The 19,889-nt window shown below is 36.8% G+C and overlaps 7 protein-coding genes, 1 long non-coding RNA gene and 1 other non-coding gene across 10 annotated transcripts; 4 read left to right on the forward strand and 5 right to left on the reverse strand.

Annotated features, from left to right (window-relative positions):
• Positions 1-101: 101 nt before the first annotated feature.
• On the forward strand, positions 102-1,619 carry AT1G26500 (Pentatricopeptide repeat (PPR) superfamily protein; the record flags this gene model as incomplete). The annotated part of the gene is made up of 1 exon (NM_102412.1): positions 102-1,619. One exon carries the CDS (start codon positions 102-104, stop codon positions 1,617-1,619), a length of 1,518 nt encoding a protein of 505 aa, NP_173972.1.
• AT1G06003 lies at positions 293-976 on the reverse strand. The gene has a single exon (NR_139003.1). It is a non-coding gene; the product is annotated as an other RNA (long non-coding RNA).
• AT1G26510 (F-box associated ubiquitination effector family protein) lies at positions 1,573-2,766 on the reverse strand (the record flags this gene model as incomplete). The annotated part of the gene is made up of 1 exon (NM_102413.2): positions 1,573-2,766. The coding sequence occupies one exon, from the start codon at positions 2,764-2,766 to the stop codon at positions 1,573-1,575; it is 1,194 nt and encodes a 397-aa protein (NP_173973.2).
• A 765-nt stretch (positions 2,767-3,531) lies between these two features.
• Positions 3,532-4,632, reverse strand: AT1G26515 (F-box and associated interaction domains-containing protein; the record flags this gene model as incomplete). The annotated part of the gene is made up of 1 exon (NM_001198171.1): positions 3,532-4,632. One exon carries the CDS (start codon positions 4,630-4,632, stop codon positions 3,532-3,534), a length of 1,101 nt encoding a protein of 366 aa, NP_001185100.1.
• A 300-nt stretch (positions 4,633-4,932) lies between these two features.
• AT1G26520 (Cobalamin biosynthesis CobW-like protein) lies at positions 4,933-7,622 on the reverse strand. The gene is made up of 9 exons (NM_102414.4): positions 7,146-7,622; positions 6,847-7,064; positions 6,491-6,605; positions 6,127-6,216; positions 5,883-6,044; positions 5,667-5,786; positions 5,470-5,580; positions 5,308-5,389; positions 4,933-5,225 (listed from the first exon to the last, which is right to left on the reverse strand). Exons 1-9 carry the CDS (start codon positions 7,314-7,316, stop codon positions 5,170-5,172), a joined length of 1,125 nt encoding a protein of 374 aa, NP_173974.3. The 5' UTR covers positions 7,317-7,622; the 3' UTR covers positions 4,933-5,169.
• AT1G26530 (PIN domain-like family protein) lies at positions 7,082-9,292 on the forward strand. The gene is made up of 9 exons (NM_102415.5): positions 7,082-7,682; positions 7,752-7,811; positions 7,916-8,021; positions 8,198-8,238; positions 8,323-8,343; positions 8,485-8,572; positions 8,687-8,743; positions 8,829-8,907; positions 9,007-9,292. Exons 1-9 carry the CDS (start codon positions 7,612-7,614, stop codon positions 9,018-9,020), a joined length of 537 nt encoding a protein of 178 aa, NP_173975.4. The 5' UTR covers positions 7,082-7,611; the 3' UTR covers positions 9,021-9,292.
• AT1G26540 (Agenet domain-containing protein) lies at positions 9,271-12,675 on the reverse strand. Its single transcript, NM_102416.3, has 8 exons — positions 12,077-12,675; positions 11,300-11,722; positions 11,052-11,216; positions 10,883-10,970; positions 10,659-10,786; positions 10,477-10,558; positions 10,281-10,388; positions 9,271-10,157 (listed from the first exon to the last, which is right to left on the reverse strand). Exons 1-8 carry the CDS (start codon positions 12,515-12,517, stop codon positions 9,505-9,507), a joined length of 2,088 nt encoding a protein of 695 aa, NP_173976.1. The 5' UTR covers positions 12,518-12,675; the 3' UTR covers positions 9,271-9,504.
• A 164-nt stretch (positions 12,676-12,839) lies between these two features.
• Positions 12,840-14,755, forward strand: AT1G26550 (FKBP-like peptidyl-prolyl cis-trans isomerase family protein). The gene is made up of 5 exons (NM_102417.4): positions 12,840-12,925; positions 13,512-13,654; positions 13,803-13,912; positions 14,163-14,305; positions 14,396-14,755. The coding sequence occupies exons 2-5, from the start codon at positions 13,522-13,524 to the stop codon at positions 14,436-14,438; spliced, it is 429 nt and encodes a 142-aa protein (NP_564250.1). The 5' UTR covers positions 12,840-12,925; positions 13,512-13,521; the 3' UTR covers positions 14,439-14,755.
• A 2,577-nt stretch (positions 14,756-17,332) lies between these two features.
• On the forward strand, positions 17,333-19,320 carry AT1G26558. Of its 2 annotated transcripts, NR_143570.1 has the most exons (5): positions 17,333-17,416; positions 17,805-17,877; positions 17,997-18,061; positions 18,482-18,559; positions 19,096-19,278. It is a non-coding gene; the product is annotated as an other RNA (non-coding RNA). The 2 variants fall into 2 exon arrangements; NR_143571.1 differs by having other exon boundaries at positions 17,364-17,416; positions 17,805-17,859; positions 17,997-19,320.
• The last annotated feature ends 569 nt before the right edge of the window (positions 19,321-19,889 follow it).

Here is a 19,889-nt window from a genome sequence, read left to right on the forward strand (position 1 = left end):
AGGCTTAGATGGGCTTCTTTGTAGCCTCTTATAATTTTACCCTAATTTTTTTTATTTAATTTAGTTCTTGTCTTTTGTTTTCTCCATTGGCCGGGAAACTTATGGCTGTGGCCGTCGTGACTTCTCGGAGGATGATTAACATCGGAAACTCAATTCGGCGATGCTTCATTCTCAACCACCGCTTCTTCTCCACCGAGCTAACTCCAACCACAATCACACCGATAAACCAAGACCATCTTCTCCGAGTCTGTACAATTCTCTACCAGCAACAGAACTCACCTGATTCACGTCTCGTCTCTAAACTCTCCTCCACCAAATTTCAACTAACTCACGAGTTCTTCCTCCAAGTCTGCAACAATTTCCCACTCTCGTGGCGTCCTGTACACCGTTTCTTCCTCTATTCTCAAACTCACCACCCTGATTTCACCCACACTTCCACTACCTCTAATAAGATGCTAGCAATCATCGGGAACTCAAGAAACATGGATCTTTTCTGGGAATTAGCTCAAGAGATCGGAAAACGTGGATTGGTTAACGATAAGACATTTCGGATTGTGTTGAAAACACTTGCTTCTGCTAGAGAGTTGAAGAAATGTGTAAACTATTTCCATTTGATGAACGGTTTTGGGTATTTGTATAATGTGGAAACGATGAATAGAGGAGTGGAGACTCTGTGTAAGGAGAAGCTTGTTGAAGAAGCTAAGTTTGTTTTTATTAAGCTGAAGGAGTTTATTAAACCTGATGAGATTACTTATAGGACGATGATACAAGGGTTTTGTGATGTTGGTGATTTGATTGAAGCTGCTAAGCTTTGGAATTTGATGATGGATGAAGGATTTGATGTTGATATCGAAGCTGGTAAAAAGATTATGGAAACACTTCTGAAGAAGAATCAGTTTGATGAAGCTTCTAAGGTGTTTTATGTTATGGTTTCGAAAAGAGGTGGTGATTTGGATGGGGGTTTCTACAGGGTGATGATTGATTGGTTGTGTAAAAACGGTAGGATTGATATGGCACGTAAGGTGTTCGATGAAATGCGTGAGAGAGGTGTTTATGTGGATAACTTAACTTGGGCGTCGTTAATCTATGGACTGTTGGTTAAACGAAGAGTTGTAGAGGCTTATGGGTTGGTGGAAGGGGTTGAGAATCCGGATATTAGTATCTATCATGGGTTGATAAAAGGGTTGGTGAAGATTAAACGGGCAAGCGAAGCAACAGAGGTTTTCAGGAAGATGATACAGAGAGGGTGCGAGCCAATAATGCATACGTATCTTATGTTGTTGCAAGGACATTTGGGGAGAAGGGGAAGGAAAGGGCCGGACCCGTTAGTGAATTTCGATACGATATTCGTTGGAGGTATGATCAAGGCGGGGAAACGGTTGGAAACTACAAAGTATATTGAGAGAACGTTGAAGAGAGGGCTTGAAGTTCCTAGGTTTGATTATAGCAAGTTCTTGCATTATTATTCTAATGAGGAAGGTGTGGTTATGTTTGAAGAGATGGCTAAGAAACTTAGAGAAGTGAGTTTGTTTGATTTGGCTGATATATTCCAGAGGTATGGAGAGAAGATGACTACAAGAGAGAGAAGGAGAGATAGAGACCAATTATTGAAGACGTAGACACAATTCTAACATTGTAAATACGAACTTGAAGTTTCTTCTTTGTAAAGCTATTCTTGCCGAGATTGTAATGGAAGACATAAAACTCATCATCAGGATAGTGCGATGGTGCAAGAATAAACTCACCCGTATGAGTAGTGCCTCTAACGTCTAGATAGCGAGATGAACTCTTCCAAGGTTCAATATTGAAAGTTATTTTCTTCAACCATTCATGTTTTTCGCCATCCTGATCCATAACCCACACATTAAATATAAGATGTAACTGGAGTGGCCATGCTACATTCCCTTCATAGTTCAATAAAGTGTCACCAGATAGTTTTAGAGTTCGAAGCTCTTCAGGTAAACTAGTAAAAAGATTCAAATTGTCAGCCCTCAGAGCATATCTCATTAAGCTCAGTTGTGACATACCTTGTCCAGTTTTAGCAACGTAATACACAAAACCATCTATGCACACACCGTTAGACCAAGGACGGTGATCAGGAATGCTAGTACAATCTATCATTTTCCATGGCTTTTTTTCTCCCAATGTGAACACTTGATGTTCAGATGATGGGTCTTGTCGAAGGCCATGACGTCTTTCCGTCATGCACGAGACTTTGTATTGATCACTAACTGGATCATACCCGAAAAAACTTTTCACGACCACTCTTCTTCTTCTGACACTTGGTAAAGTTATGAATCTACCAGTGCTGGGGTTAGTTACGATTTGCTTTCGATTACATCCAATGCTTATCAAACCACTAGCATAATGATAATAGTACTCTATCAGATTATCATATGGGGACAACGGACATGTCAAACGCGTAGAAAAGACAGTTGATGATGAAGAAGACGATGAGAAGAAGTACAACCTTTGGTCCTTAGATTTAAAGCTGGAAGGCAAGTTGTGGCAAGTCCTGATTGTAGCGGCGGAAGCGATTAGGGTACAAGGCTGCGACGGGAATGATGTGATGAAACTTGGACTGCGGATAGTTGTTGCACATGACTTGGATAGTGTGAGAAACCTAGCTACAGATTTTAAAGGCAGCCTCCTAAACATCTCGATCTCTAGGTCCAGAGGGAGTTGATCAAACTTTTGTTTCTCTTCCGACTTTTGTAGATCGTTGTTGTTGTTCACGGTTTTGGTCTTTTTGCTACGTGTCCTCATGATCAATCGCTATAGTTTCGAAACCCTAAATCTAGAATCTACCGCGCGTGTCCTCGGAAATGGGCAAATCACCAAAAGAAGATCAAAGAAGAGAAATGATCATCTTAGGACAAATGGATCTGATGATGATAAACGACTGTAAAGAAGACGATAATTGTTATTTTGGTTGACTGATTTTAGCTAATGGAGAAAGGTTTACATTTCCTCACAAGCTACAACCTAACAAAAGAGACTCATACACACTTGTTACCATTTCAATTTTCATTCAAAAGTCCAAAGCCTTTTCCTTGACCTACTTACTCCATCTCTCTCTTCCTCTCTATAATTTTCCATTAGCACATAAACATTCATGCTTTACATAAGTTTTAAAGTAAACTAAGCATAACTATTGACCCAACATTTGCTACAACTTGAAAATAAGCATAAGTATTAAAGTTAACCAAACATTTGCCGCTAGAAGCAGAACAAACCCTTTACCAAAACAAACCCCATCATTTGAAACATACAACCTGATTACTATGTCCAATCTCCATATACACAAATAGTGCATTTAGGTAGTATACTCAATTAAACCAAAAAAAAAAAAGAACAAGACTTCAGCAGAGTAATCAACGAAATTACAAAAAATAAGATTACATATATGGGTATCAAATCATGAATTGTCTCTCCGGCAACAATCTATCACTCTCAAAGTAATCCGAGAAAACAATTACTCTTTTATAAAAATCCTCGTCTCCCGAAACTTCAATCTTAATATTTGTAAAGCTATTCTTGTTGGGATTTGTAATGGAAGACATAAAACTCATCATCACAATAATTGTTCATTGGTGCGAAGATAAACTCACCCGTAAGAGTAGTGCCTTTAATGCGTATATCGTCAAATGAACTCTGCCAAGGTTCAATATTGAAAGTTATTTTCTTCAACCATTCATGTTTTTCGCCATCCTGATCCATAACCCACACATCAAATATATATGATGTAACTGGAATGGCTATGGCTAGTTTCCCCTCGTAGTTTAATAAAGTGTCACTGTATAGACTTGGAGTTCGAATCTCTTCAGGTAAACTAATAAAAACATTCAAATTGTCATCCCTCAAATCATATCTCATTAAGCTCAGTTGTGACATACCTTGCCCCGTTTTAGCAATGTAATAGACAACACCATCTATGCACACACCGTTAGTCCAAGGACGGTGATCAGGAATGGTAGTGCGATCTAACATTTTCCATGGCTTTTTTACTCCCAATGTGAACACTTGATGTTGAGAAGATGGGTCTTCTTGATGGCCATAAAGTCTTTCCGTCATGCACAACACTTTGTATTGATCACTAGCTGGATCATACCCGAAAAAACTTTTTACGAGCCTTCTCTTTGTTCTGACACTTGGTAAAGTTATGAATCTACCAGTGCTAGGGTTGGTTACGATTTGCTCTCGACCATATCCAACGCTTATCAATCCATTTACATAATGACAATAGTACTCCATGTGACGAGGGTATGGGGACGACGGACATGTCAAACGCGATAGAAAAGACGTTGATGATGATGAGGAAGACGATGATGAGAAGAAGGATAACTTGTGGTCTACCAGTACCCTAGGTTTAAAGGGGTGAAGACAGTTGAATATAGGAGCGGAAGCGATTAAGGTACAAGGCTGCGGCGACCGGAAAGATGTGATGAAACTTGGACTGCGGATAGTTGCTGCACATGACTTGGATAGTGTGAGAAACCTAGCTACAGATTTCAAAGGCAACCTCCTAAATATCTCGATCTCTAGGTCCAGAGGCAGTTGATCAAACTTGTTTTTCTCTTTTGACTTTTCTTGATTGTTCTCGGTTTTGGTCTTTTTGCTGCGTGTCTTCATGATCAATCGCTCTTGTTTCGAAACCCTAAAAAAGGCTCTCCGTCTAGGCGTCTACTCTTTGCTTTGCTCTTTTCTAGCAACTAGTAAAACTATATATATATAACCAATGGGCTTGTTGAGTCAGATTTTACAAGCCCAAGATAAAGTCTCATCAGAAGCCCACTTAAGTAAGTAGAGATTTTGTGTCGAGAACATCAATATATATATGAAATTAATCCACAAATCAGCTAAATCTTGGTGACAGTTTCTTTTCCTCTTTTACATCTTTTGTTCAACAAAGCTTCATATGACCTATCTTATTTCTTAGCTTATATATATCTATCTTATTAAGTTATTCAAGATCATCAATCTTCTTGCTTTGGATTTGCTTACAGAATTAAACCAGGAGTGTAAAGACGTTAACTGAAACACCTATATAACCTTACACACTTGTTATATATTATACAAAAATTGATCAGAGTATTGTTCATGACGGTAAAACTTGGGGGGAAAAAAAAAAAGACCAATCTAGTTGTCACTGCAAGTTTGCTTTTTCATCTAGGGTCTGCAATCTCTTAATCCGCTTCTGAGAACTTCTTCATCCAGTTTGTGTCCTGCAATATATTCAATGCCTTGAATCAGTAAGCGAGTGTTGGGAGCAATAATGTTAACTATGATGCAAAAAGGAGATATGACCTATAAATACTATTTTGTTTGTTCGATTCTCTTCCTCGCTCCATTTTCGAGCTGGCACTATCTCATATATATCTCTAACGGCCTGCGCATATTCAATAACAAATTCTGAGAGGATCATAAGACCTTACTCATGTTTTAATTCATGACTACAGACTACATTACCTGCAAAATATGCATCTGGTCTGAGTTTTGAATGCTCAACACAGCCTTGCAACGGTATACATCCATCTCCGATTTTTTATCCCACAGAATTTCCTCCAGCCATAAACGAACCTGTCAAACCGAGAACAAGTTGGTGTATCACGAACAACAATATTTCTTAACTACTTGTCCAAGAATGTTCAATACATTTTTGCTACCTTATCGAGGTTTATAGGTTGCGGTTCGCTGATGCATAGAGTCCTTACTCCACTATCGTGAAGATCTGTCGTCGTTAATGATTTATTTGCTTCCAGCAGGGATTCCAGACGACTAACATGCTAATTTCAACAGTAAACAAGGAAGATAAGTTCAGTTTTTACAGTCAAAAGCATAATTAGTAATCAAGACGAGAAGAGAAGTTTCAGAGACTTAACAGTTGAATCATATGCCTGGCAGTTTAATATATTGGACAAATCAACTTGGCACCTAACAGATCGGATGACATTGGCGAGCGAGTTGATGGAATGAATCTCCTTCTCTAATTCATCAGACTCCTCTTGAGAAATCAAGTCCACCTTGTTCATTATTATCGTGTCCTGCAAAACGAATTAAAAAAGTCATGTCATGATGTAGAGGGCCATAAGTCAGTGTACCCATTGGTTGTCAGAAAATGGTTACCGCAAATGCTATTTGATTAAAGGCCTCAGGAAACGAGGATGAGTCACGACGCTCATTGAGCTGAAAACGAAGATTCTTTGCATCCACGACCTGTTCAAGCAGCTAGGTCAGTAAATGCATTTGGAACAAGATACCTAAGCAATAAATTAGTGGAAACAGGGAGACAGTACACAACCTGAGACATTTATGTTACAAAGAGCTAACCAGAAAAAAGAAAGATCACTAGCTATGTTTTACTAAGAGAAATAATGGTGTCAATAGCATAATTCTATGTTTTACAATTCATCTGATGTGTACAAGATGATAGGAGAAGTATAAAGAGCAGCTTCAAGCTTAACAAAGGAGAAGTGAATAAGATACTCACAGTAACAATACAGTCAAGCTTGACTTCTGATTCTAACTGGTCATCCAACCAAAGAATAGAAGCCAATGGAGCTGGGTTTGCTAAACCTGTTGTCTCCAATAATATATGATCAAGCCTGCATAGAAGAAAGAAAAAGCAGAACGTCTAATAAGTGAAAGATACATTCTTCTCCAAAATGCAAGTAATAATACTACAATTTCGGCGATATATGTGCCTATGGTTTGTAAAGCCATCACCAATCTTAGAGCTTTAGGCCTAACAATCATCACGAATATCTCAGTGTGTCTAGAAATTAGATAGAAGATCATAAATTTGAGCTGAACCAGCGTTTAAAGAGAGATAGAGAAACAAAGCACCTGTCTTTTCTCTGAACAAGCTGCTCGAGAGCTTGAACAAGACTATGCTTGACAGTACAACAAACACAGCCATTAGCGAGCTCAACCCATTCTTCAACAATGGCACCTTCTTCTCCTTCGTTAATCATAGCCCTCTCAACTCCAATCTCTTCCCCAAACTCATTCAAAATCACAGCTATTCTCTTCCCGTGTTTCCCGTTCAATATATAATTCACAAGCTGGTGCAAAATCAATCAGATTACACACCACAATCAAAAACCAAAACCCAACACGTAAATCAGTGAAAGGAAGGGACTTACAGTGGATTTTCCCGCGCCGAGATAGCCAGTGATAACAGACACACCAACTGAAACAGTATCGCTTGATGAGTGAACCTTTCCGACAGAAACATCCGGATGGATTTGAACAGCCATCGGTGGTTCTTCATCATCATCTTCCATTTTCACTCCCTCAGCTTCTTCCTTCAGCATCGCCGGTATATGCAGAGACGCCGTAAAAGACAGAGCTCCATATATGGGCCGAGCTCACATTAGCTTGGTTCGGTTCGGTTCGGTTTGGTTAAAATGTCAAACGACTCAAAACCCTAATTTTTAACAAACAAATTCTTAGTCTCCTCTGCTCGATTCTTGCATCTGAGAGAAGAGCAAGAACTAAAGTTCTCTCGTTGTCTTTTGTTTTGAAAGAGAGCATTTTTTGGCCCTTTAGTCTCCATTTCTCTCTGCTCCTTCTAAGGTTATAAGGTTTTTTTTAGTCTTTGGTTAAACGATGGGAAGGACAAAGAAACCTCAAAAGTTTGCAGTAATGAAGATGATGATAAGCCACAAAGCTTTGAAACAGTAAGTAACAATTCTACTTCCTTGAAATTTGATATCTTTAAGGTTTGTTTACTTGATACTTATCTTCAGTTACAAGGAGGAGGTTCTGAATCCAAACAAGAAGGACCTCACTGAACTTCCGAGAAACGTGTAAGCTATATTTGCCCTCCAGCAAAAATTGGTACCTTCGTGATTTTGGATCTTCTTAGAAACTTTGGATTTTGATTTGTGATTTTGGTGGTGTTTTGTATCAGTCCAAGTGTTCCTTCAGGGCTTTTCTTTTCTCACAACTCTAGTTTGGTTCCTCCTTACCGGGTTTTGGTGGATACCAATTTCATCAACTTCTCTATCCAGAATAAGGTACTACACAATCAATTACATTATCTAAAATAGAGCTGTAACCGGAATGTGCATGATAAAGAAAATATCGATTTTGGTTGAGTTCTTTTTGTCTTGAATAACTTGATTGAAATCTTCTTGTTTATTGTGCAAATGGGTATCGTTTTTTACTTAGTTTCTTCTGTTTTATGTTATAGATTGATCTTGAGAAGGGAATGATGGTGTTTGTACGCAAAATGTGAGTTACTTAAACTATCTTCAGTTTACAGTTATGCAAATTCTCTTTCTCTTTGTTAACCTTTGAATCGTTTCGGATTTGAAGGCACTCCTTGTATTACGGACTGTGTCATGGCTGAGCTGGAGAAGTTAGGTCAGAAGTATCGTGTAGCTCTGAGGTAAAGCTTTTTGACTTCAAAGAAGAGTTTTTCAGTAGAATTGTATCATTTTTGTCGATTCTTAATAAGTTACTTTTATATTTGGTTAGGATTGCAAAAGATCCACGATTTGAAAGACTACCTTGTGTACTCAAAGGGACATATGCTGATGACTGTCTTGTGGACAGAGTTACTCAGGTAATGCCTCAGCTCCGGTTTTGTTTACCATCGTGTCTTGTTTCTCTAAGAAGATGCTCTGTTTATGCATGTAGTCTAATCTTCTGTTTGTTTCTTTCCTCTGTAATTAATCAGCATAAATGCTTCATAGTAGCTACTTGTGATAGAGATCTAAAGCGAAGGATTCGCAAGGTAAAGATGTTAGTTTGATATATATGCTTTTTGAAATCCATGGCTAGGATCCTTGGATGTTAACTTTCTTATTGTTCGTTTATAGATTCCTGGTGTACCAATCATGTATGTGACACAACGCAAGTACTCAATAGAGAAACTGCCTGAAGCAACAATCGGTGGAGGTATGCATTGTGTCATCTCTTCTTTAGTGATATTTGAATATGAGGCTACTTGGTATTAGCTTATTTGAATTCACTTTTGTGGTTTTTTATATGGTGCAGCTCCAAGATACTGATAAAGGATCCGACACCCATGTTGATTCCAAGAAGTTTGGGAAGCCTAAGTTAGTGTTGGTTTAAGCTGTGAATTAAATGAGTAAGAAAGGTTGTGTTGATTTTGAGCCAATTTTGTTCAGTCTCTGGCGAGTTCTGTCTCTTTGATATTGTTAATGTACTTAAGCATTAAAGATAATTATTTTCTCATGCTCTTCCACTATCTTGCTGACTTTGTTGGTACATTGGTGTGAAAAATTAAGATAACATGCGTGTAATTTAGATTGATTCTAATCATCATAAGATAAAAAATAAACATCAACGTCAACAATAAACCATAAGGACAAATAACTTACATTACTTAATTTTACCAAAAGCAGAGCTAAACCGCATCGTCAACAATAACCCATAAGGTCTAAAGATATTTGACAGATCACTTACATCTACTTCATTTTACCAAAATAAATACGAGCTTAAGAGGGGTCATTCATAGTTTCGTTTTCTTATTTACCACGGAGCCAACACAGATGTTATAAACTCCAACTCCACATTTGCAATCTCTTGATCAATGGTTTCCGCAGATGATTTCATTTCGACAATCATTTTGTCCGCCGCTTCTTTCTTCTCTTTCGCAACCTCTGCTCGTCTCTTCAGTTCCAACATTTTGCGTTCTACCTCAACCATCTCGTGTTCAAATTTTTGCATTTCAATCTCTTCAGCTTCAATCCTCTTCTCAAGACATTTCCTTTCCTCCACTTTCTTTGCTCGCCCAACTTGGAGAGACAACACTTTGTTTATCCGTGACTGAGGGGTTGCAATGTCGAAACCATGCTTCTCTAGCTCGGCAAAACAAGTACTGAGGCTACCTAGTTTGCTTGAAGAAACATCGAGCTGCAGCTTTTTTACTTCTTCTAATAACCCATAGAAACTCACCATCATGCCAACTGCTGACCATTCACGAATATCTTCTTTGAACTCCAACAACGGGCTAAAATGAGGATTCTGTGGCACTGTCTTGTATCCCTTCTCCATTTCATATGTCTTCCAAAATGGCAAATTCTTTGTAAAAGGCTCAATCGTTAGTGCACCTTTTGCTTGAGTTTCCTCAACATCAGCAGCAGAATTATCCACCACATTCGAGCTCTGATCAGAGGATAGCACTACATAAACCAATGCAAAATAAAATTATAAAAAATTTGTTCAAGCATATAAACCTGATTGTTTAATAAAGGATACATCTAAGCTACTTTGAATAGAAATTGCTTTAGTATATTGAACCGAACCTGTAGGTATATTTATCCAAGAAGAGAGAGGCTGATCATCAACATCATCAACACGTATAGTATCACTTGTACCGTTGACCCCAGCCTTTGAAACATTGCAAGTCTCATCTACAAGTTTTAACCAAGGATATGATAAAGTTTGGCAAGAAACAAAGAATACCAAAACTAATATGGCCAATGCTGATTTTAGACATACCAGTTTCATTCAGGTTAGAGTTTTGATTTTGTTCTCTTTTCCTTTTTCTACTCTTTTCGTTGCTATTCTCCTCCTCAGGCATCTGCATTCAAAAACAATTAACAATCAGGAAGGCTAAAGATAATAAGCACCATCTAGTGGAAGTGAGAATGGTTATGTTTCAAACAACAAACTAGCTTTACCTCGTGTTGAGTTGAACTATTTTCCAAGCCATTCTGATGCTTCACTGGCTCAGGTGTCTTCTTTGGGGATTTTTTTCCTTCAGTTTCAGCATCTTGTTGTTTCAATGGTGTGACTGTTATGACCGGGGCTGGGGTACATGTGAAACAGATTCACATTGACATTAAAGATCAGTATTAAGCGATGTAGAAACTAAACACAATGAGTTAAGGAAGATTATGTTTACCTATTGATGTTTCTTGAGGGGTTATGAGCAGATGAGTTTTGTCATTCATCACAGCATCAGCCTTGTTTTTTCCTAATTCTCTAGTGGCCTAATTTCAGGTAACGCAGATATGTTAAGCATAATCAAAGACATGGCGAAAGCAAAGGAAACTAGTGAGTGTCTAACTTACAGATACAAATTTTGCTTTAGTGGGTGTCTCGCTAATTTCCTTAGAATTCAGGAAACTTCTCAAATGCTTTGTGGCACTCGTAGGAGTCATTGACTTAGCAGCAGAACAAGAGCGCATTGGCTTCCTTTTCAAGATGGTTGGAGGAGTTTCTTTTATGGGTTTTTGCTGAAAATAGAAACAAACATAAAGCATTCATACCAATAAACCAAAACTGTCAGAATGTTGATTGAAACTAGTGTAATTGATACCTTTAGATCGTTATACCAAACTCCATCTTCCCACACCATGAAAGGCCTAAGATCTGAGTGTCTTATTGTAGATTCCTGCTGTGTAGCCTCTAATCTAACCGTGTAACGGTTCTCAGAGAGAATTTTCCTCACTTGCCCTTTATGCCATCCCAAACCAGAAAACGTCTCTACAGATTCCAACAATGCATACTTGTCAACTGAAGAAGGAGGCGGTATGGGTCTAACACGGCGCGAATTAACAATGTTGGTTGGTCTCGCCTCATCACCATTGCAGCTCAGGTACCTATTACAGTCCTTGACAATGAATTTCTTCTTATCATCCACATCAGTCTCTTTGACTACCATTGCAGGGGACCACACAGCTTCTTTGGCAGAAAACACTTCCACCATTGTCCCGGGGCTAAACATGGACTTATTCGATTCCTTCAAAGACAACAAATTAAAGTCTACTTTTAAGCATTCACAACCAAAACTAAACCTTTAATAATTTTAATCATAGCATATAACAAGAACAAAGAAAGCAACAAAATTTTGACAGCTACAAGCAAAAACAACACCGGATTTAAGAAAGGATCTCTTAACCATGGAACTATAACACTCAACAAACGAAAAATAGAGAAAAGTTTCAGCCTTTTGAAACTAAAGCTGAAACCTTTAACCATAACACGCAACCAGACTCAAAACGGATTAAAGCTTCAACCTTTTTGAAAGAGAGCAACAAAGAGACAGTTTCAAACATTCAAGCAAAGACCCACTTCGAATAAATCAACCTCATACCTCAATTTCTGGTTGGATCCAAGTCCCACCGGTCCAGATAAGATGAGTCCGCAACTGCTTTCTCTCGAACTGTATAATGTCAGGAGGCAAATCAAAATAAACCAAATAGTTGTCGTCCTCCATTTTCTTTACGACAACACCAGTCCACCACCCGTCTTTGTGGTCAGCATCCACCAGCAAACCTTCCTCCAAAACGACGTCTTTTTGTTGATTCTCCTCCGGAGGTACAGGTCTAATGAATCTCTGTTCGATGTGTTCGATTAAGGGAGACGAACCGTCCATGTCCAGCAACGTCGAGTAACGAACACGAAGCTTTCTGCGAGATGAGTTCCCTGGGTTTTCCTCTAAAACAGCTCTGAACCAAGCTCCTTCGAACCCTTCCTCTTCAGAACTGACTTCAACTACACAATCTTTCGTTATCTTCATCGTTTGCAGCTCCATCTCCGGAAAGTGAAAAATGTGGTTACTTTGTAGAAATAATCAAAACCCAGAACCCAAATAAGCAAAGAGTGAAGCAAAAAACCTCCCTTTTGTAAAACCCTAAAATTTCACTCTGATACTGAAAGACAGCTAGCTCTACAAATGAAAAGCAGAGACAGACATTTACGAAAATAGGAAAAATATTTATTTTCTTTTTGGCGCGATTAAATTTACGAAAAATAGAAAATATTTGATAAGAAGAGTATCTTATTGGGCCTAATAGCCCAACCATGAATGGCCAAGCCCATATTAATGAATGGGTTTAATGTTCCATCTCTAATCCCCACAAGACTTTTCAGCAAACAAATCTCTCTTTCTCTCTCTCACTCTCTGCTCGATCGTTCAATCTGATAGAAGAAGAATCTCAAGGTAAAGTTCTCGACTTTGTAAATTTCTTGGCTTCTCAATCAAATATTTCATTCCACTTTTAATAGTAACCTTTTGTGTTTTCTCCGATTGGTTTTGTAAACTGTTGGTCAATTCTCTGATTTTTAGGCTAGAAATTGAAAACTGGGGTTTATGTTATTTGCGCTAAATCTTCCGTCTAGATAATTGTTTTTCCATTTGCGATGTTATCTTGTGCATGGACGCACCGGTTCTATATTGGGCTCTTTGCGTTTCGATTGTCCAAATGTTAAATTACTCATTTTTTAATCTGTAATCTTGTTTTGTGTTTTGATCATTCTGAATTTGATGGATCTTAGCTTACTAAGTGTTTGATTAAATTCCCCAAAAGTTTCGGGTTGAAGCATTTTTTTAAGTTTACAAATTTGTATATCTGCTTCCAGTGTAGTAGATTCCAAGTCACTTGCATTTGGCTTTAAATCTGCATTGAAAAGTTCACTGGATTTATTTCAGGGTTTAGGGTTTACAAGATGTGTGTGGTGATGTTAAAAGTTAAAACCCTGTAATCTGATGGTGATAATAAAGTTTTAATCGTGGTTGTTTTTTATAGTTTTAATTCGATGGGGAAGGACGCAAAAGCTGGTGGGAAGGGTAAAGGAAAGCAAGCAAGTGGTAGTGAAGAAGCTCCCTCCAAGGGTAAAGGAAAAGCAGGAAAAGCTGCAGATGGTCTTGGGACATGCACTTATGTTAAAGGTGTGTTTTTTGGATTCGTTTCTGTGCCTGTTACCTTTGTTCATGAGTAAAAAATACTGGTAAACAAATATGGATCCAAAAGTTCTCTTACAACTTTTGTATTAGTACAATAGCATTAAAGTCAAATCTCCAATTGTTTTTGTTTCAGCAAGACATGTTTTGTGCGAGAAGCAAGGAAAGATCAACGAGGCCTACAAAAAGTTGCAGGATGGTTGGTTGAGCAACGGAGACAAGGTTCCTCCTGCTGAGTTTGCAAAGGTGAATATCCTTCTTCTTTTTTGTCTATGAGATCAAAACATCAATCTAAGATAGTTCAGATAGTATTGTTTATTCCATCTCTAACTGTGATATGTACGTAACCGCTTATAGAAAACCCACATTCAATACCTCATAGTTCATTGCTTTCCCGACATCTACAAGTTTCAGTTTTCGGTTAGATATATTTCGATAGATGTGTGTTATGAATTGTGGAGAATCTTAACACGATTTGTGTGTGGAACGATCTCAGATTGCAGCAGAGTACTCTGAGTGTCCATCAGGGAAAAAAGGAGGAGATCTTGGATGGTTCCCTCGAGGAAAGATGGCAGGTCCATTCCAAGATGTCGCCTTTAATACACCTGTTGGAGTCACCAGTGCACCCTTCAAATCAACGTATGTCCAAATCCGATCTCTTCTTTCTTCTCTTCTATCTGAATTTATCTTTATTAGTGGATGATGAATGTAATTGCGTGGTAATTGCAGGCACGGATACCACATTATTTTATCAGAGGGAAGGAAGAACTGACAGATACATCTCTGCTCTGCTACTTTTATGGAAGTTGCTACTGTAACCTTAAAAAAAACACAGCCTTTGTTGTTTTGGCCAAATTGTTAAAAAAACTTGTCTCGTTTTGAATAATGAATGCGTAACGGCCATAATATATGCCGGGTGTTGATTTCTGAAGTCTGAATATTGAGACACCATCTCTATTATAAGCTCGTCGCTTGGTTTCTTTGGCTTTGAGAACATTTTGAATTTGCCCGTAAGAAAAAATTGGTTTCTAAGCTGCTGGCTGTAGCTTAGAGAGGGTTGATGATTTGATACTGGCTATTCCTAACAATTATAACTTGGTACGAAATCGTTTTCGAATCATTGATTAATAAAGGTCATACGTGTGAACACAAGTGTAAAAGTGTGACGTTATTGCATGAGCATCTGAAAAACAGAGTGAAGAGAGGTGTGTAATGTGGGTCGTTGACTTGTTAGTGTGAATCTAACAAACGCATATTATGATCCATAATTGCGCAAACCCCTAATCCTCCATCCACTTTTTCATAAAAGAAACAATAATGGTTAATGAGATTTGTTGTCGCGTTACAAATTTCAAAACAACTTAACATTTCAATGACTTCATGAGCCAATAATTAGCACTTGTGTTGTGACTTATACATTCATTCATTAGTCAGATGAAATCTCTTACATATTTTTTTAAAAAACAATCACAACACATCTATTTAAGAAGAAGAAGAAAAAAAAGTAAATGCTCAACATAAAGTAATTGATTTAGAGAATAAAATCCGGGGAAAAAAATGTATTATTTGGAAGAAAAAAAAAAGAAGCAAATGGGAACACAAGCCTTTTTCATATAAGAGGGTCACAATCACAAATACATAACCTCAATGTGTGAACAAATATGAAAACTCAAATGCAGCATTTAGTTTTATTAACATGAAATGTATTATGTGGAAATTTACCAAATCAATCATATAATGTATCTTAAGTTTAAGTACAAGCAATTATACCTAAAAAGTTTAAAACTATAGACAAAGATTACTAAAATATAATCCACGTTTAACACAAACTATCAGAAGTCTATTTGGCTAGGTATAACGAAAGCAACAAATCCCTCTTTAAAAAAGAAAGCAAGATTATTAACTAATGTAATTATGAATACAATCAACGCAAATTAAAATCATAGAATGTAAAATTTGTAACGAAAAACGAGAACACGGTAAATATGACTAACGTGTTTTAATCTAACAAAAAACACCAAGATACGTTGCATCACAAGTGGATAATTGTGCAAAATTCCACATCTTCATTGTTAAAGCAAAATATTGTTTAAAACCAATAATAATTCGATACGTGTCAAGCGTGATAACTTTAACAAAATTAAGCAACTAATTAAGCACTTGAATAACTTCGCGAGACACTCGTAATAATTTCCACTTCTGAACTTCTATATTCATTAATTAATCAAATGAATCTCCTACTTACGCACACCGGCGGACCTATTAAGAAAGAAGGGGGTCAAGTGACCCCATTAATTATAAAAATATAATTTATTACATGTAAGTTTATATACTTACCCTGTTTTTTTGTTGATTGCTGCGACAAGCACCGGCGGCACAAAATATAAAAGAAAAAAGAAGGAGAGATGAAGGTGAGATGAATGAAAGAGTCGCAGCGATAGATCTGAAGAGATAGGAGAAAGAGAATTTGAGACGCTAAAAATTCCAGCGTCTACGGAATGGCCGAATTACAGTCACTGCGGCAGAGATGAAAGAGAGGAGAAATGAAAGTGAAAGAGAGATGAGAGCTTTTTTTAGATCGCAGGTAGCTGACTTAGCGATCAATCAAAAAACAGGGCCAGTGTATAACTAATTAACTAACAAAAATAAAATACATTAGCCACATATGTCCATTATAACTTCCCACTAATTTTATCTTATCAATAATTTTTACTTTTTGATGCAATCTTTTTCTGTTGTCTACTTTTCGTGGTTTTTTGTGTATTATCATTTTCTCTGTTGGCAACTTTGATTCTTATATTATTAGTTGTTTGATTGTCATTTTTTTCCATTCGCTTTAAGCCAAAGGTTATTTGAGATGCTCACAGAATTTTTAGACAAAAAGCAAATGGGAACAAAAGCCTTATAATAAGAGGGGGCCACAAAAACATCCACACTTTCACATTATCTCACGCCATACACTCGTTCCAATCTCACGATCCCATGAAGATCTCTCTTATCTAAACACATTTTATATTTTTGTTCATTTGTTAAATAAACACATTATAATTGGAAATAAAATTCTATTTACCGGAATTTTTCGTTCTTTAATAAATGGATGGAGGCATGGAGATCTACCAATCAAAGAGCAAATACTACGGTTTTATAAGATATATTATTTTTATTCAACCTTATTGAGTCAACTGATCAGTATGTTAAATATTCACATTGTTAGTTGAAGAACTATTTTTTTATATAGTTATTTTGATATAATTTCAATAATAAATGGTTTCTATAAATACTTCAAATGATAAAAATATATGATTTTTCTTTTTGTTCCTGAGTATAGTGACAATAGTCTATACTTTATCTTGAAATCTTTTTTTTTTTAAATAAGATACTTAGGTCCTGTTTGTTTGGCCATTTGGATGAACCATCTCAATGAATATTAAAACTAATGTTTGTTTTTCATGTTTTAATAGATCATCTGAATGATTCAGTTGAATGATTATTTTTAAACTCATCCAGAAAATGAAGAAAATCAGACTGAGTTTGATCTGTTCATTCTGCTGAAGATGATTCAGTCAAAATTATAAAATGTCAATAATACCCTTATTTAATTTATGGAATTACACCAAAAACCACATCTCATCTTCAGCTTTTCCTCGACACAAAACAGAGAAAATCAAAATTTTGATCTTGTGATCTCGCCGTCGTCGACGAGAATCGGTCGCCGGAGATCTCGTCGGATCCATCGCTGGAGTGTAACAGGTTTGTGTTGCTCTCTCTCTCTCTCTCTCTCTCTCTCTCTCTCTCTCTCTCTCTCTCTCTCTCTCTCTCTCTCTCTCTCTCTCTCTCTCTCTCTCTCTCTCTCTCTCTCTCTCTCGCTTCCTCTCTCTCGCTCCATGTCTCTCTCGTTGTTTCTCTTTGTATCCTTCTTGCAATCACTTGTTCTAGGGTTTGATCCTCCGTGGTTACATTGTTTGTTTGTGGGTTTGCTTTGCTTTACTCCGTGGCTACTTTGATTCTTCGATTAGCTTTAGTTTATGGCTTTGTGTTGCTTTGCTTGCTTTGTATTGCTTTTGATTCTTCGATTAGCTTTAGTTTACAGCTTTGTTTTGCTTATATTGCTTTGTGTTGCTTTGTGTTTTTGATGCAGAAAGCTAGGATCCAGATTTGGCTTGAAGGATTTAAGGATTGAAGGAAGAATCACTGTAAGTGATTCATCTTTGGTTGGTCTCTAAGCTCACGTCTATCAATCACAATAGTTTGCTCTTGCTTGTTTCAGATCTTTGCTTGGTCTATGGGAATCTAATGGTTTCTCTTCTCCATTTGCTCTTGCTTGTTTCAGATCCGTTTTCTCTTTAGGGATTTTGCTGCAACGGCACTGTGGTTCAGGATTCAGAACTTGGACAGGTAGGTTATATCAAAACACTCTTAACAACATGAGACATCAAATGCCACACACGCTCACAGAATCTCTCATATAAGAAGAAGCAATGCCAATTCGTTAGTTTTGATTTTTCGTTAGTTATAATAACAAATATGTACATTAGTAGAGTAATCAAGTATTTACTACACCGTGGGTTAGTTATAGATTCAAATTAAGTGGTATTTGTAGCCAATACATTAGTTAGCACATGACTTCGAATCCTTTTAGTATTTAATCATTTTCTTTTTAGTTGATCTGATGCAAACAAGGGTAGATAAGTATCATATTTTCAGCTTTCAAAACCACAAACCATTTACTGTGTCTTCTTTATCATTGAGACCATGTAGCTTATTGATATGAAATTTTTAACATCTTTCTGGAATGACAATCTTCTCTGTTTCTAGGCTTTGTTTATTTGTCTCTAAAGGTTCTGGATTCAACTTCTGAACAAGGTAGTAGTCCACAAGAAGGATCTTTCTTACGTGAGTTTTTTGTTCCTCTTCTCTCTGTCTCTTTTCTGATTTCAGTATCCCAAGTGTGATCTTATTTTCTTGCCCTCTGTTATATAATTGGTGTTATTGATTGATTCTTCATTCATTTATCGATGAAGGGTTGGTTTTCATTTGTGTTGAATTGGATCTTTGTTTGAGGCTTCTTTTTATTGTTCGGATGATTATGATTTGGTCATTTACTGGAAATTGAGAATTTTTCGATTCAGTTCCATAGAGTAATGGTATAGACTATAGAGTAAAGGAAATCGAAGAAGTTTGCTTTGTTTAATGGAAACTGTTGGGGAAAGGATCATTGTCCTATTTCGCTCCATGGTGAGTTTAATGGTGGATGATTTGCTGAAGCGTTTTATTCGATTCCTTTGGTTTTGTATTTGGTTCTCATTGAATTCATATAGGACTGATATTGATAAAGATTAGTCTGAGGCTTTGAGCTAGTGCATTTGTTTGATTGATGAATGAAACTGTCATGTTGAATTTGTTGGTATGATATTAATTTGTCTGTGCAGGTCCCAAACCGGAGGTTGTTGAAGCTGAATAATGTTGTGTGCCTCATTGATCTCTTGATGTAAGAAGCTGAATAATGTTGTGTGCAGATTGGGACAAAGCAATGGCGTTACTATGACAAAACCAAACTCTCTTTTTCAAACTCTACTTTGATTAATATGAGAATGTAGCTATTTATTATTTGTTACTTAACAGAGGGCATTTTAGTTATTTACATATATATGAGAATGTGAATGATCCATCCAAATGATCAAACAAACAAAGCTCCATCTAAATGAATCATTTAGATGAATTAGCAAATAATCAAACAAACATCATTAAGATGAATCATCCAAATGGATTATTTGGATGGATCATTTGGATGATAATTCCAAATGATCAAACAAACAGGACCTTAATCTTGAAATCTTCCATGTATTAAAGTTGAGTTATTCTTACCAATAGTTAACAACCCCAAAATAGTGATAGACTTTTAGTTAAAGAAATCAAGAAAACAATTGTTCAATGCATAAGTGGTTCCATACCAGTCATCAACACCTACAAATACTCTTGATTTTCTTTTAAACAAATATTAGATATCCTACATGAAAAATTTTAGCTCTCAACAAATCAAAATAAAGAAAAGTTATAATTAATTTGGAATACAACAAAAAAAAATTACAATTATTTAAGCAAATTTTTATATTTAACAGTATTTAAAATTGACTAGATTTTTTGTTGAGTAACCTTATATTTTCATTTGATCAAATCAATTTAACATCAAATATCATCCATATAACTTCTCACTTACTTTATA

The sequence above is a fragment of the Arabidopsis thaliana genome, assembly GCF_000001735.4.
Source record: "Arabidopsis thaliana chromosome 1 sequence".
Taxonomy (NCBI): domain Eukaryota; kingdom Viridiplantae; phylum Streptophyta; class Magnoliopsida; order Brassicales; family Brassicaceae; genus Arabidopsis; species Arabidopsis thaliana.

Coding starts and splice junctions, on each gene's coding strand:
- AT1G26520 (NM_102414.4), bottom strand. CDS start 7,316: ATGCTGAAGGAAGAAGCTGAGGGAGTGAAAATGGAAGATGATGATGAA. Junction 6,606..6,846: donor CTTGTTCAGAGAAAAGACAG/GTGCTTTGTTTC, acceptor TCTTCTATGCAG/GCTTGATCATATATTATTGG. Junction 6,045..6,126: donor TTAATCAAATAGCATTTGCG/GTAACCATTTTC, acceptor TTCGTTTTGCAG/GACACGATAATAATGAACAA.
- AT1G26530 (NM_102415.5), top strand. CDS start 7,612: ATGGGAAGGACAAAGAAACCTCAAAAGTTTGCAGTAATGAAGATGATG. Junction 8,239..8,322: donor ATGGTGTTTGTACGCAAAAT/GTGAGTTACTTA, acceptor TCGGATTTGAAG/GCACTCCTTGTATTACGGAC. Junction 8,573..8,686: donor TTGTGGACAGAGTTACTCAG/GTAATGCCTCAG, acceptor GTAATTAATCAG/CATAAATGCTTCATAGTAGC.
- AT1G26550 (NM_102417.4), top strand. CDS start 13,522: ATGGGGAAGGACGCAAAAGCTGGTGGGAAGGGTAAAGGAAAGCAAGCA. Junction 13,655..13,802: donor GACATGCACTTATGTTAAAG/GTGTGTTTTTTG, acceptor TTTTTGTTTCAG/CAAGACATGTTTTGTGCGAG. Junction 13,913..14,162: donor CTCCTGCTGAGTTTGCAAAG/GTGAATATCCTT, acceptor GAACGATCTCAG/ATTGCAGCAGAGTACTCTGA.
- AT1G26540 (NM_102416.3), bottom strand. CDS start 12,517: ATGGAGCTGCAAACGATGAAGATAACGAAAGATTGTGTAGTTGAAGTC. Junction 10,389..10,476: donor CTCTAACCTGAATGAAACTG/GTATGTCTAAAA, acceptor TAAAACTTGTAG/ATGAGACTTGCAATGTTTCA. Junction 10,158..10,280: donor TTGGATAAATATACCTACAG/GTTCGGTTCAAT, acceptor TGGTTTATGTAG/TGCTATCCTCTGATCAGAGC.